The 14,686-nt window shown below is 43.3% G+C and overlaps 1 protein-coding gene across 1 annotated transcript in view; it reads right to left on the bottom strand.

Annotated features, from left to right (window-relative positions):
• Nucleotides 1-14,686, bottom strand: part of LOC137376530 (exportin-5) — a 107,760-nt gene that overhangs the window by 69,090 nt on the left and 23,984 nt on the right. Inside the window, exons 3-4 of the mRNA XM_068045251.1 lie at nt 6,720-6,792; nt 2,290-2,427 (exon numbers count right to left, since the gene is read on the bottom strand). Coding sequence (XP_067901352.1) covers nt 2,290-2,427; nt 6,720-6,792 — 211 coding nt within the window. The remainder of the gene's footprint in view (nt 1-2,289; nt 2,428-6,719; nt 6,793-14,686) is intronic.

Below are 14,686 nucleotides of genomic sequence, written 5' to 3'. Positions count from 1 at the left end.
TGCCAGCTAACTCAAGAAAAATAGCATGTAAACTACTAATTGCATCTTAAACACTCCAAATTTTTCAGTGCACAATGAGATGCTTAGAATAAAAAAATCAGGAAAGAACGAACAGGCTGGATCTCCATTCTCTTGAAAAAAGATTGAGGGATGACCTGATAGAGGTCTTTAAAATTATGAAAGGTTTTTATAGAGTAGACACACAAAAGTCAGAATGTTATGCTGGCGATGGGGGTCTCAACGTGCGGAAAAGCGACACCAAGAACCCCATGTCGCCTCTTCTCTGGAAGGTCCGCCAAACTTAGTGCCAGTCACTTAAGTGGACAGCGGCGGGCCATGCACAAGATCAAGGACCCTGGTGCTGGAAGTCCCGCCCTCAGAGAGCTGCCAGCCAATCGGAGGCCCTCAGCTTTTCCACTGATCAGTGCCAGCACGGCAGCAGTGACTTCTGCCGGTGGAGCAACTACCCAAGGCCCAGAAGCGCTGGACCCAAGCCACAGGTAGGTCAGAACAGAGGACTCTCGCAGGGGATGGGGGTGTAGGGTCGCTAGCAAGGGCAAGAGGTGGCTCTCAGCGGGCCCCCCCTCCACAATCCCGACGCCGGGTCCCTCATTCAAAGACACTAAGTGCCTTTTAACAAGGGACCCCTGGAGCTGGGAAGCAGCCCGCACGGTTTTTTGTGCCATGCGATGACAGGGCAACCTGCCACATGGCTAATTGTGGAGGCGGGATGAGGCCCTTAATTTGGGATCAATTGCCCAATTAAGGGCCTCAACTGGCGGCAGAGCAGGAAAGCCATTTACAGGCTAAATTTTGGCAGAGGCGGAAGGTGGCGGGAACACCCCTGCCACCATTAAAGTTTGGCTACCTGACCCGAACCCGACTGGACCCGATTACATGCGTCAGGTTCAGTCAGCTTTGAAATTCCGAGTCCAGCATTCAGGCTAGTGTCGGGTGGGGCTGGACATTGCTTCCGGGAAGTCGCGGGATTAGGCTTACCCATGATTCCCCACAACTCCAGCTGCAGGAATAGCCTGCTGCCATAACAGATGAAGGAGATTTGTGTCGGGTTGGGTCGGGTCAAGTGCAAAAAAAATTCAAGGGTTCAGGCTCGGGTCAGATTTTAGTTTCACACACGAGCCAGGCTTTACCCAACACCCCCCCTCCAACCCCGGCTCTATGCTCTCCCCACCTCCAAATCTGTTGTCGGGGGTGGGCGGGAAGCATATAATTCCATCCCCCCCCACCCCACCCCCAAAAAAGTGTTTCCACTTGTGGGGAAGAGAAAAGGTAGAGGTGACTACCTTATATTGATGGCTAAGAAATCAAACAGGGAATTCAGAAGACACTTCTTTACCCAGAGTGGTGAGAATGGCCAGAATTTTACGCTCTGACGGAAACTGTCCACAGACCGAAAGGTTGGTGGCGTTCCCGCCTCTGCCAGGTCTGAAGATCCAGACCGCATTTTACCTTAATTGGTCTGAGGCAGGACTTCCACCTTATTGAGGCAGGAAGCCCCGCTGAAATGAGCTGCTGACCAGTGGGCCAGCAGCCCTTAGTCCCAGGAGCGTCACCAGGACCGGTGGCCACTGCTGGGACTGCAACCCAGCTTCAAGATGAAAAAAAGTGTTTTTGGGGGCCTCGCAGGGGGTGATCGGTCGAGCCCCAGCGAAGCAAGCGGGGGTCGATTGGGGGGCACGGGCCGTGTTGGGCGCTGGGCGTGATTGGGGCATCGGGGGTGGCCCTCCGTCGGGCACCTGGTCACTTAAGGGCCTTGATTGGCCTGGGGCAGACAGTCGTCACTGCCACCCCACATAGAATGGCAGCGGAGGTGGAAGGTGGTCAGGAAGGGCTCCCCAAGCCTCCCACTCCAAATTTACTCCACCGCACCCCCCACCACCACCCCGTTCTTCTTTGGGGGCAGGGGGGGGGCATAAAATTCCAGCCAATGTGTCATTACCACAGGGAGTGGTTGAGGTGAATACATTAGTTGCATTTAAGGACAGGCTAGATAAGCCTATGAGGGAGAAGGGAATAGAGGGTTATGTTCATCGAGTTAACTGAAAAAGGATGGTGAAGGCTCGAGTGGAATCTAAATGCCAGCATGGATGGATTGGCTTGTTTCTGTGCTGTACTTTCTATGTAATTTTATGTAAAGAGACAGATACAGAAACAAAAGGAGAAGGCAAAGTTGGAATTGCAGAAAACATTAACAGCACAGAATTTACAAACTATTGCAAAAGAACATATTCACATTGGAGTACCTACTACTGGCAGATTTGGACTTACCCCCATGGCAGTTAGCTTATCCATTTCATTTAGCATATCTGGCCACTGCTGTGGCCACTCCCTCTTGATCATTTCTACCACAATGCGGGAAAGTGCATCTTTGATGTAAGCCTCTTCCACCATGATATTATGAGTACCCTGAGGAGACAGAAGAAATGTTGATCAATAATTCCTTTCAAATCTAAACAGATTTTAGAAAACACAATTGTCTGTTTTACTGGAACTAAAGTCATATATTAAGCAGCAAAACATAAAGCCAGTTTGTCAAAAGAAAAAACTTAATCTTTGCACAATCTCCAAAAATCAAGTGCTCCCTTGTTCCAAGAAAACACACTGCAACTTCACCCTCCTAAGATACATATACGGATAACATTTCAGTCAACTGAACACTGGATAAATAATCCTCAAATCAGCACTCAAATTAACTCTGGAAACCGACAAAAAAAAAATTAAGGGAAAGTAATCAGTCACTTCAGCTGTTTTTACCCACTGCCAGCCATTTATGGAAAACACAGGAGCTTATCAACATAAACTAACCGAACACCAAAAAAAAGTCAGCTTGAACTGAAACTAAAATGTCCTCCATTAGATGTCCCCCACCCTCAACTGTGGGGCTTTTTTGATGCAGTCCTTGACCTGGCTCTGGAGATAGAGACTCTGCTTCTTCAGAGTCGCTCCTCGGAGCCTGTTTATCTCTCACGTATCAGGAGCCCAGAACTTGCATGGAATGCCACTTTACTTATAGGCCCGAGAAACAAACGGGCAACCATTCCCTCATGAACTCGATCAACCAAATGGCATCTTTCTTTGCCGTAATGATTATAGGAGGACAATGAATTAACTGCCACTTGCTCCAGTATTAGTTACAGAATCTTGTAGAAACAGGAATACAGAAGCTTCAGAAATCCAAACAAAGTGAAGCCATCACTTTGCATAACTCTGTATTCAAAGTACACCTTTAGATCCAAACTTTCTCCTTAGTAAAAATAAAAACCTCGAAGTCTGAATCTGGCATAAAGAACGAAACAGGTGGAAGACCAGCACAAGAAATCACTTATTAACCAATCTTTATGGTTATCTTTTGACTCTGCAGTAACTTCAATATCTCCAAGGTAATATGCAAAAGGAAGAAAATTATTTCCTTTAAATAAAATCACAGTTCACACTTTCTCCAGAAAGGACTTTAAGCATAAGCAAGACTTAACACTTCAACAAAACTGTTAATAACTCTACTGCCTCCACAGAAAAAGGCAGATGTATTTTCTCTATTTCAGGTTATTCATTAATACCTTCACTCCAGAGTTGCTGGTACCCCTGGAAATATACTACAGGTGAGTAATCATTATCAAATTTTGTTTGCTAACAGCCCTGTGAAGTGCCTTGGGACATATTACTATGTTAAAGATGGTAACAAAATACAAGTTTTGTTATTGTTACAGAGGAGAGTGAAAACAGTGGAACACTACCACCTCCATTGAAGGATATTATTAGCAAAGAAATAGTACTAGTGAAATTAATGGAACATAAAGTCGACAAGTTCCCTGGATCTGATGGCCTGCAACCAAGGGTTTTAAAAGAGGTAGCTAGAGATAGTGGATGCATTGGTTTTGATTTTCCAGAATTCCCAAGATTCTAGAATAGTCCCCATGGATTGGAAGGTAGCAAACATAAACACTATTCACAAAAGGAGGAAGAAAAGAAACAGGGAACCGTAAGCCAGTCAGCCAGACATCAGCAGTAGAGAAAGTGCTGGAATCTATTAGGGACACGGCAACAAAATAGTGTTTTTGGCGAATGTGTTAAGAGTTTGAGGTTGTAACTGGCATGGGGAAACCAGTGGATGCAGTGCTTTTGGATTTTTAAATAAGCATTCAATAAGGGTGACACACAAGAGGTTACTACACAAAATTAGGATGTTTAAGAGGCATCTTGACAAATACATGAATAGGATGGGAATAGAGGGATACGGACCCCGGAAGTGCAGAATGTTTTAGTTTAGACAGGCATAATGATGGGCGCAGGCTTGGAGGGCCGAATGGCCTGTTCCTGTGCTGTACTGTTCTTTGTTCTTGGGACTGGAGATAATATATTAGCAAGGGCTGAAGATTGGTTAACGGAGACAAAACAGAGAGCAGGAATTAAAGGATCATTTTCGAGTTGGCAGGCTGTAACTAGCAGGGTACTGCAAGGATCAGTGCTAGGGGCACAGCTATTTACAATCTATACCAATGACTTGGATGAGGGGACCGAGTGTAATGTCTCCAAGTTTGTTGACGACAAAGTTAGGTAGGAAAGTAAGCTGTGAGGAGAACACAAAGAGGGATATAGACAGGTTAAGTGAGTAGGCAAGAACATGGCAGATGGAATATATGGGGAAGAATGAAGTTATCCACTTTGGAAAGAAAAATAGAAGAGCAGAATATTTTTTAAATGGTGAGAAACTGGGAAATGTTGCTGTTCAGAAGAACCTAGGTGTCCTTAATACAAGAATCACAGAAAGTTAACATGCAGGTACAGCGAGCAATTAGGAAAGCTAATAGTACGTTAAACCTTTATTTCATGAGTAATTAGAGTGCAAGAGTGAGGGAGTCTTACAATTTTACATGGCATTGGTCAGACCACAGTCTCCTCACCCAAAGATGGGTATATTTGTCTTGGAGGGTGTGCAACAAAGGTTCACTAGACGGATTCCTGGGAGAAGGGAATTGTCCTATGAGGAGAAACGCAGTAGACGAGGCTATACACCCTAGAATTTAAAAGAATGGGATGATCTAATTAATCATGTAAAATTAAGAGGCTTGATAGGGTAGATGTTGGGACAAAGTTTTCCCTGGCTGGGGAGTCAAGAACTAGGGTGGTCGGCCATTTAGGGCTGAGATGAAGAGAAATTTCTTCACTCAAAGGGTTGTGGATCTTGAAATTCTCTGTCCCACAGAGCTGAGGATACTCGTATATTCAAGACTGAGATAGATACATTTTTGGATAGGAAGAGAATTAAGGGATATTGGGATAGTGCAGAAAGCAGGAATTGAGGTAGATCACCATGATCGTATTGAATGGCAGAGCAAGCTCAAAGAAATAGCAGAATGGCCTATTTCTGCTCCGAATTCTCATTTTAAATGTTAAAATATAACCTAAGTATTCAAAGACGGTTCAAGACCCACCCAGGCCTATTTTCAATCACTAGAAACTATGTACAGCGAAACATGTAAATTAGAGCCAACTCTGTGACTTGCATCAGGCATCCTTTATTTGAAAAATGGTCAATGTATATACAGTAAACTGAATAAACCAAATATGTGACTGGCTTTATCTCCTGCAGCATTCTTCTTTTATCTCGCCCTGACCTCAGATCATGCCCAATTCCAGAGCCCTAACAGGATATGATTTCAGTTCATTGGATTTCCTAGTTCATTGCCATCCCAGGGTTCATTTCCATTGAGGAGGGATTGCAGATTCTGGGATCTGCTACATTGGCAGGCTGCACATGGTGAGGTGCCTGCAGTGGGCCAGAGTGAGGGGGAAATTAATGCCCTGCAGACTCCTGTCCAGGACCCCTCCTTGTGCTACAACTGCTAATGTCTGAAATCCTGGGTCGTGGTTGAAAGGGGGGGGGGGGGGGGGGGGGGGTGCGCGCGGGGTTAGTGTTCACGGCTCATCAGTAATATATGAATCAGTGGAGTCAGGTTGCTAACTTTGGTTAGGGGTATTCCTGGAGGTTTGCTCACATGAAGTTCTGACTACATGACAATGGATCACATGACTTCTAGAGATAGATTTACCTTAGGATGGGTCGCCTACAGTTGATATTCTTTTTGTTGTTTCACACTAGCAGCTGTTACAAGAAGTTCCAAGCAGCAGGAGACCACCAGGGAGCAGTTGAAAAAGGAGAAAACAAGGGCGGGGAGAGGAGAAATCATTCATGTTACCCTCCAAGCTCCCAGACTCTATCTCATCTCGAGAGTTCAAATTTCCCAATCTCATTCAAGCCCCCAATGACCAGTCTCACCCCACCTGATGATTTCAGGGCCCCTGCCTGCCTGCCTCTGTCTACCAGCAGTTCCCACCTTATATGTAATGGTGATCTCATTAGCCAGCATCCATAGCAGCAGAGAAACCCTTTTATCGGTGTTAGAGCCATGCAAACATTCAATCCCAGAGATAGAGCAGCTTCTCTGCTGCCACATACCTACCAGTTTTAAGTTTTTAAACAGACTTGGTGCATTGAAGGGTGCCCATAGTTCATAATTTGCAAGTGTCCGTGGTTTCAAGCTACAGTTTGTATTTATTACAATGCAAGTTATTTAGGTCTGTCAGTAACTGTCCGTTTTCTGGGGGACATCTGTTTGTACAAGTTCCACTGTAAATGCACATAGCTGATGGTAGGGTTAGGAGGTCAGAAAAGGAGAAAAGTTAGTAAGACAACTTACACGCGATAGAAGAGTCATCACACTGTTCTTCAGCTGGACCTTATCACGGTGCACCATACCATTCCAACGGAACCTAAGGGGGAAAGAAAGCCTGGAGTCAACTTTACTACACCAGTGTACAAATGCCACACATGATCTTATCTGTTTTTGAAGTACATTTTGCAAAAAAAAATTCTGTAATAAAGAACTGCAGCATACACCAACAAGGGCTGAAAAAAAGTAAAATAACTGGGGTCTAGGAAAAACCCACTGATTAATTATTATACACAAGGAGTAAAAGTCTCTGCTTATTCTGCTCTACAAGGAGGTTGGCGAGTAGGGATGAGTGAGAAACTAGCTCAAGATTATGCACACCGCAGTATATTTCCAATGGTGTTACTTCAATCAAAATCAGCTATGAATAAGTGTTTAGTGCAGGGGCAAAGAAACATGTATATGTCCTCATATTTATCATGCTGGAAACTAAAGGGCAAAATTTCACAGTGCTAATGAGTGTAAAATGGTCGACGTTCAGTATCATTACTTCACTGAAAGTGACAGCAAACTCGGAAGTCTGCACATGTGCAGAATAACGCAGAAATCCAGAACTTGTCATCAGTGATTCTATGCATTGTGAATGCATTGTTGAGATCCCCACAGAGCGCAATCCCCAAGAAATCAGTGAATTGACAACAACTTGCCCTTTTACGCCATTTTCGTTCATTGGTGTCATCTTCCCAGAGGTTGATGCCATGGATCTCCACCTCTGTCTATCCTGTGCTACACTTTACACATTCCACATAGTCCATTACATCAGTCATCCATTTTCTCCTCTACTTCCCTTTCCTGCATTTTCCATCCATCTTTCCTTCCAATAATTATCTGTCCACCTTCTGCTCGAATGATGTGGCCGAAATATATCTCTCTCTCTTTGATGTTATGCACTAATTTCCTCCATCCAATTCCAGCACTTCAGTAGTCTTTGGCTGTGTAGAATGTGTAGAGCATCCTCCTATATGTCCACATCACAAATGCCTTCAGCTTATCAATAGTCTCTTTGTGATCCATGTCACTAAGGCATATAACAGATGACAAAATGTAGCGCCTCAGTATTCTTTTCCTAGGATGCAGATTCAGTTTCTTTGATATGAACATGTCCTTCATTCTGCCGAAGCTGGTCTTGGCTATCTCAATTCTCCTTCAAATCTCACAATCACATCTCCCATCATCTATAATAATCTGCCCAAGGTATGCAAACCTTTTCACTTGTTCCAGGACTTGTCCATTTACATCAATTTTCATTTCCGGGGTTAGGTCTTTGCTTATCACCATTTTCTTGGTGGTCTTCACATTCAATCTTAAACCATGTTTGACATTCCTTGCATTCACTTTACTCACAATTTCCTGTAGTGCCTCTTCTGACTCCGCAATCAGTGCAGTGTCGTGTGTATCTCAAGTTGTTGAGGTTCAACCCACCAATGTTGCAACCTGGTAGATCTTCGATGTCTCTAAAGATAGCATCAGTGTACTCGTTGAACAGTTTTGGGGACATAACACATCCCTGCCGCACTCCTCTTTTGATTAGGAAGCTGTCTGTCAAGCTACTAACCAAGTCTCATCACCGCTCTTGGATTCCAATACAGATTCTGGATTATCCTTTTATCATTTGTCAATTTCTAGTTAGTTTAAATACTCCATTATTTTCTGATGGTCGACTATCTCTTCTATGGTCTTCTCAATCTATAAAGCATACATACACGTTTTTACACTTCCAAGTATCTTTCAGTGACTACTCTCAAGTTAAAGATGCCCCCTCTTGTTCCTTTCTTGGGTCTGAATCCTGACCGACTCTCTGCTTCTATAGACTCATCATTTCTTTCCAAAATGATTAGAATAAGTTTCATCACATGGCTCATGAGGCTTATTATCCTGTACTCTGAACACTCTAGGGCTTTTGATTTTTTGGGAGCTTAATGAACACTGACAGCACAAGATCCTCAGGTATGAATCCTGTTCTGTAAATTTTGTTGCAGAGGTCTGTCAGTATCCCAATGTTATCATTCAGGGCTTTCAGGCATTCAGTTGGTAACTCATCGATTCCAGGTGTTTTCTTTGCATTCATCTTTTTGATCATTGCACTGACTTCTGCCTCCATGATCTCACATGGTACCAATTCATTTGTCTCCATCGTCATACAGCTCACTGTTGAACTCCACCCATCATTTCTCTACATTTTCTTGTTCGAAGAGAAGTTCACCTTCCTTGCTCCTTATATAGCCAGTATTTGTAGTTATTCTTTTCTTCTCATCTGTCAGTGCTTTAACTTTCTCATGCAATGCTTTCATAGTGTTACTTTTATCCAGTTCTATTTCCTTGCAACAATCTTACACCACTTGTCCCTTTTTGGAAAATCTTTCATGGTACGCAGGCGTCACTGGCAAGGAGCATTTGTTGCCCATCCCTAGTTGCCTTTGATAACTGAATGGCTTGCTAGGCCATTTCAGAGAGGAGTTAAGAGTCAGCCACACTGCTTTGGGTCTGGAGTCAAATGTAGGACAGCAGAGTTCCTTCCAAAAAGGACATTAGTGAACAAGATGGGTTTTTACAACAATCAATGATGGTTTCATGGAACCATTACTGACACTAGCTTTCAATTCCAAATTATTAATTAATGGAATTTAAATTCAACGAGCTGCCTTGGTGAGATTTGAACCCATGTCCCCAGGACCGTCTACATGCATTTACCTGCTAGCATTTATTGTCCATATCTAATTGCCCTCGAGAAGGTGGTGGTGAACTGCCTTCGTGAACCATTGCAGTCCATGTGGGGTAGATACACCCACAGTGCTGTGAGGAAGGGAGTTCCAGGATTTTGACCCAACGACAGTGAAGGAACAGCGATACAGTTCCAAGTCAGGATGGTGTTGGTTTGGAGGGGAACTTGCAGGTGGTAGTGTTCTATGCATCTGCTGCCCTTGTCCTTTTAGGTGATAGAGGTCATGGGTTTGGAAGGTGCTGTCTAAGGAGCCTTGGTGCGTTGGTGCAGTGCATCTTGTAGATGGTACACACTGCTGCCACTGTGCGTCAGTGGTGGAGGGAGTGAATGTTTGTAGATGGGGTGCCAATCAAGCGGGCTGCTTTGTCCTGGATGGTGTCGAGCTTCTTGAGCGTTGTTGGAGCTACACACATCCAATCAAGTGGAGATTATTCAATCACACTCCTGACTTGTGCCTTGTAGATGGTGGACAGGTTTTGGGGCGTCAGAAGGAGAGTTACTCACGGCAGGATTCCTAGCCTCTGACCTGCTCTTGTAGCCACGGTATTTATATAGCTACTCCAGTTCCGTTTCTGGTCAATGGTAGTGGGGGATTCAGCGATCACAATTTTCTATTTCATCATATTCTTCTTTATTGTTCCAATTGTCTCCTTTTCTCCATCATATCTAGTATTTCATCAGTTATCCACTCAAACATACAAATTAGGAGCAGGAGTAGGCCATTTGGCCCCTTGAGCCTGCTCCGCCTTTCTATAAGATCACGGCTGATCTGATTGTGGCCTCAACTCTACATTCCGATCTACCTGCTATAACCTCCGACTCTTTTGTCAATCTAATTCAGCCTTAAAGATATTAAGTGACCCTGCCTCCACTGCTCTCTGGGGAACAGAATTCCACAGACTAACAACACTCAAAAAAAATTTCACCTCAGCTTCATCTTAAATGCAAGACCTCTAATTTTTAATCCGTGTCCCCGAGTTCTAGTCTCACCCACAAGGGAAAACATCCTCTCAGCATCGACCCTGTCGAGTCCCCTCAGGATCTTATATGTTTCAATCAAGTCGCCTCTTATCCTTCTAAATTCCAGCGGACACAAGCCTAGCCTGTCTAATCTTTCCTCCTAAGATAGCCCGCCCATTCCAGCTATCAATCTAGTAAACCTTCTTTGAACTGCTTACAACACAGTTCAGTCCTTCCTTAAATAAGGAGACAAATGTTGTACACAGTACTCTAGACGTGGTCTCACCAACGCCTTGCATAGTTGAAGCATAACCTCCCTACTTTTGTATTCAATTCCCCTCGCGATAAAGGATAACATTCGATTAGCTTTCCTAATTACGTGCTGCACCTGCATATTAACCTTTTACGATTCATGCACTAGGACACCCAGACCCCTCTGCATCTCAGAGTACTGCGATCTCTCACCATTTAGATAATATGCTTTTTTATTCTGCCAAAATGGACAACTTTGCATTTTCCCACATTATACTCCATCTGCCAGATTTTTGCCCAGTCACTTAACCTATCAATATCCCTTCGTAGCTTCCTTACATCCTCTTCAAAACCTACTTTCCTACCTATCTTTGTGTCATCAGCAATTTTAGCACCCATACCTTCGGTCCCTTCATCCAAGTCATTTATATAAAAATTGTATAAAGTTGAGGCCCCAGTACAGATCCCTGTGGCACACCACTCGTCACATCTTGCCAACCAGAAAATGACCCATTTATGCCTACTCTGTTTCTTGTTAGCTAGCCAATCTTCTATGCATGCCAATACGTTATCCCCTACACCATAAGTTTCTAATCTGTGCAATAATCTTTGATGTGGATCAAATGCCTTCTGGAAATCTAATTCCAACACCGGTTCCCTTTCATCCACAGCACATGTAACTCCCTCAAAGAACTCCAATAAATTAAACATTATTCCCCTTTAACAAAACCATATTGACTCTGCCTCATTACCTTCAATTTTTCTAAGTGCCCTGCTATAACGTCTTTAATAATAGCTTCTAACATTTTCCCCAAGACAGATGTAAAGCTAACTGGCCTGTAGTTTCCTGCTTTCTGTCTCCCTCCCTTTTTGAATAATGGAGTTACATTCACTATGTTCCAGTGCAGCGGAACCTTCCCCGAATCTAGGGAATTTTGGAAAATGAAAACTAACGTATCAACTATCTCACTAGCCACTTTTTTTAACACCCTAGGATGAAGTCCATCAGAACCCGGGGACCTGTCAGCCCGCAGCTCCAACAATTTGTTCAGTACCACTTCCCTGGTGATTGTAATTTTCTTGAGTTCCATTTCCTGACTTGCATCTAATTCTGGGATGTCACTTGTATCCTCAACAGTGAAGACTGATGCAAAATATCTGGTCAATTCATCTGCCATCTCCTTATTATCCATTAATTCCTCAGACTTACTTTCTGTAGGACCAACACTCACTTTGTTAACTCTTTTTTAAATATCTATAGAAATTCTTATTATCTATCTTTACATTTCCAGCTAGCTTTCTTTCGTACTCTAATTTTTACCTTCATCAATCTTTGTCAATCTTTGCTGTTTTATATATTCTGTCCAATCTTCTGACCTGCCTCCCATCTTGGCGCAATTATAGGCTTTTTCTTTTAAGTTTAATACTATCGTTATCTGTTTTAGTTAACCACGGATGGCAGGTCCCCACCCCGCACTTGGAATTTTTCTTTCTCAGTGGAATGTATCTATTCGGTGTATTCTGAAACATCCCCTTAAATATCTGCCACTGCATCGCTATTGACCTATCCCTTAACCTAATTTGCCAGTTCACTTTAGCAAGCTCTGCTTTCATGCCCTCATAATTGCCCTTATTTAAGTTTAAAATACTGGTCTTGGACCCACTCTTCTCTCCTTCAAACTGAATGTAAAATTCAAATCACATTATGATCGCTGCTACATAGAGGCACCTTAAATATGAGAGGATTAATTAATGACATCTCGTTGCACAATACCAGGTCTCGTATAGCCTGCTCTCTGGTTGGCTCCAGAACGCATCGTTCCAAGAAATTATCCCAAAAATTCTATGTACTCCTCATCTGGGCTACCTCGGTCCATCTGATTTTTCCTGTCTTTATGTAGGTTAAAATTCCCCATGATTATTGCCGTACCTTTCTGACGGGCTGCCATTATTTCTTCCTTTATACCCCGTCCTAGTGCGGTTAACGTTAGGTGGCCTGTTGATCACTCCCACAAGTGACTTATTGCCTTTATGATTTCTCATCTCTACCCAAACTGCTTCTACATCCTGGTTTCCTGAACTTAGGGTCATCCCTCTCTTTGGCACTAATACCATCATTAATTAACAGAGCTAACCCTCAATTTCCTAGCTTCCTGTCCTTCCTAAATGCCATATACATATTATTTATATTCAATTCCTCTTGCAATAAATGACAACATTCCATTTGCCTTCTTAATCACTTGCTGTACCTGCCTACCAACCTTCTGTGAATCATGCACTAGAACACCCAGATCCCTCCATACTGCAGAGTTCTCCAATCTTTTTTTTTTAGAGATACAGCACTGAAACAGGCCCTTCGGCCCACCGAGTCTGTGCCGACCAACAACCACCCATTTATACTAGCCCTACAGTAATCCCATATTCCCCATCACCTACCTACACTAGGGGCAATTTACAATGGCCAATTTACCTATCACCTGCAAGTCTTTGGCGGTGGGAGGAAACCGGAGCACCCGGCAAAAACCCACACGGTCACAAGGAGAACTTGCCAACTCCGCACAGGCAGTACCCAGAATTGAACTCGGGTCCCTGGAGCTGTGAGGCTGCGGTGCTAACCACTGCACCGCTCTTCATTCAAATAATACACTGCTTTTCTATTCTTCCTGTCAAATTGGACAAGTTCACATTTTCCCACATTATACCCATCTGCCAAACTTCTGCCCACTCAATCTAGCTATATCTCTTTGCAGACTCCTTATATCCTCTTCAAAACTTACTTTCCTACTTATCTTTGCGTCATCAGCAAGTTTAGTAACCATACATTCAGTCCCTTCATCCATTGATATAGACTGTAAATAGTGGAGGCCCCAGCACTGATTCCTATGGCACTTCACTAGGTACAGCTTGCCAACCTGAAAATGCCCCATTTATCCCACCTCTTTGCTTCCTGTTAGCTAATCAATCCTCTATCCATGCTACTATGTTATCACCTACACCATGAGCTCTTATCTTGTGCAGTATGTAATGTTTGACAAATGCCTTTTGGAAATGCAAGAACACCACATCCACAGGTTCCCCTTTATCCACATTGCTTGTTACTTCCTCGAAGAGCTCTAACAAATTAGTCAAGCACTATTTCCCTTTCACAAAATAATGCTGATTCTGCCTGATCGCATTAAGAGTTTCTAAGTGCCCTACTATAACCTCCTTAATGATTCTAGCAATTTCCCTACGACAGATAGCCTGTAGTTTCCTGCTTTCTGACTCCCTCCTTTCTTGAAAAGAGGAGTTACATTTGCTATTTTCCAATCTGATGGAACCTTTCCAGAATCTAGGGAATTTTGAAAAATTTTGGCCAATGCATCTATTATCTCAGTAGCTACTTCTTTTAAGACCCAGGATGCAGGCCATCAGTCCTGGGGACCTGTCAGCTTTTAGTTCGAATTGTTTTCTTAGTACCCTTTCCCTGGTGATTATAATTGTTTTAAGTACCTCCTTCCCTTTCACCTCTTGAATTACAAGTATTTCTGGAGTGTTACTTGTGTCTTCTGCAGTTCAACATTTCAGCCATTTCCATTGTTAATTCCCTAGACTCTCTCTCGCTAAAGGACTAATGCTCACTTGAGTTACTCTTTTCCTTTTTAAATACTTGCAGAAACTCTGTCTGTCCATTTTTATATTTCTAGCTAACCTTCTCTCATACTCCAATTTCTGCTTCATTTTTCTCCGTCAATCTTTGCTTAAAATGTCCTCCTCTCTTTCTGAGAGACCATCTTGGTTACTGTGGGTTTCATGCTGTTTCAATCCTTCCCAATGACTTTCTGCCATTCCCTCCTCACTAAGATCTTGATCCGACACTTTCTGAAGTTAAGCTTCATATTTGATAGTAACCTCCACAGCACACTTCATCACACCTTCATCTGTCTGTCTGTCTATGTTGGCTTGATCTTTCATGGGATTTCTTTTCGGGATTTTCAGCTTGATCTTCATCTTCATTACA

Source organism: Heterodontus francisci, chromosome 13, assembly GCF_036365525.1.
Source record: "Heterodontus francisci isolate sHetFra1 chromosome 13, sHetFra1.hap1, whole genome shotgun sequence".
In the NCBI taxonomy this organism is placed as follows: Eukaryota; Metazoa; Chordata; class Chondrichthyes; order Heterodontiformes; family Heterodontidae; genus Heterodontus; species Heterodontus francisci.
Note: the sequence above shows the minus strand (reverse complement) of the source record. Positions and strands in the feature narration are given on the sequence as shown.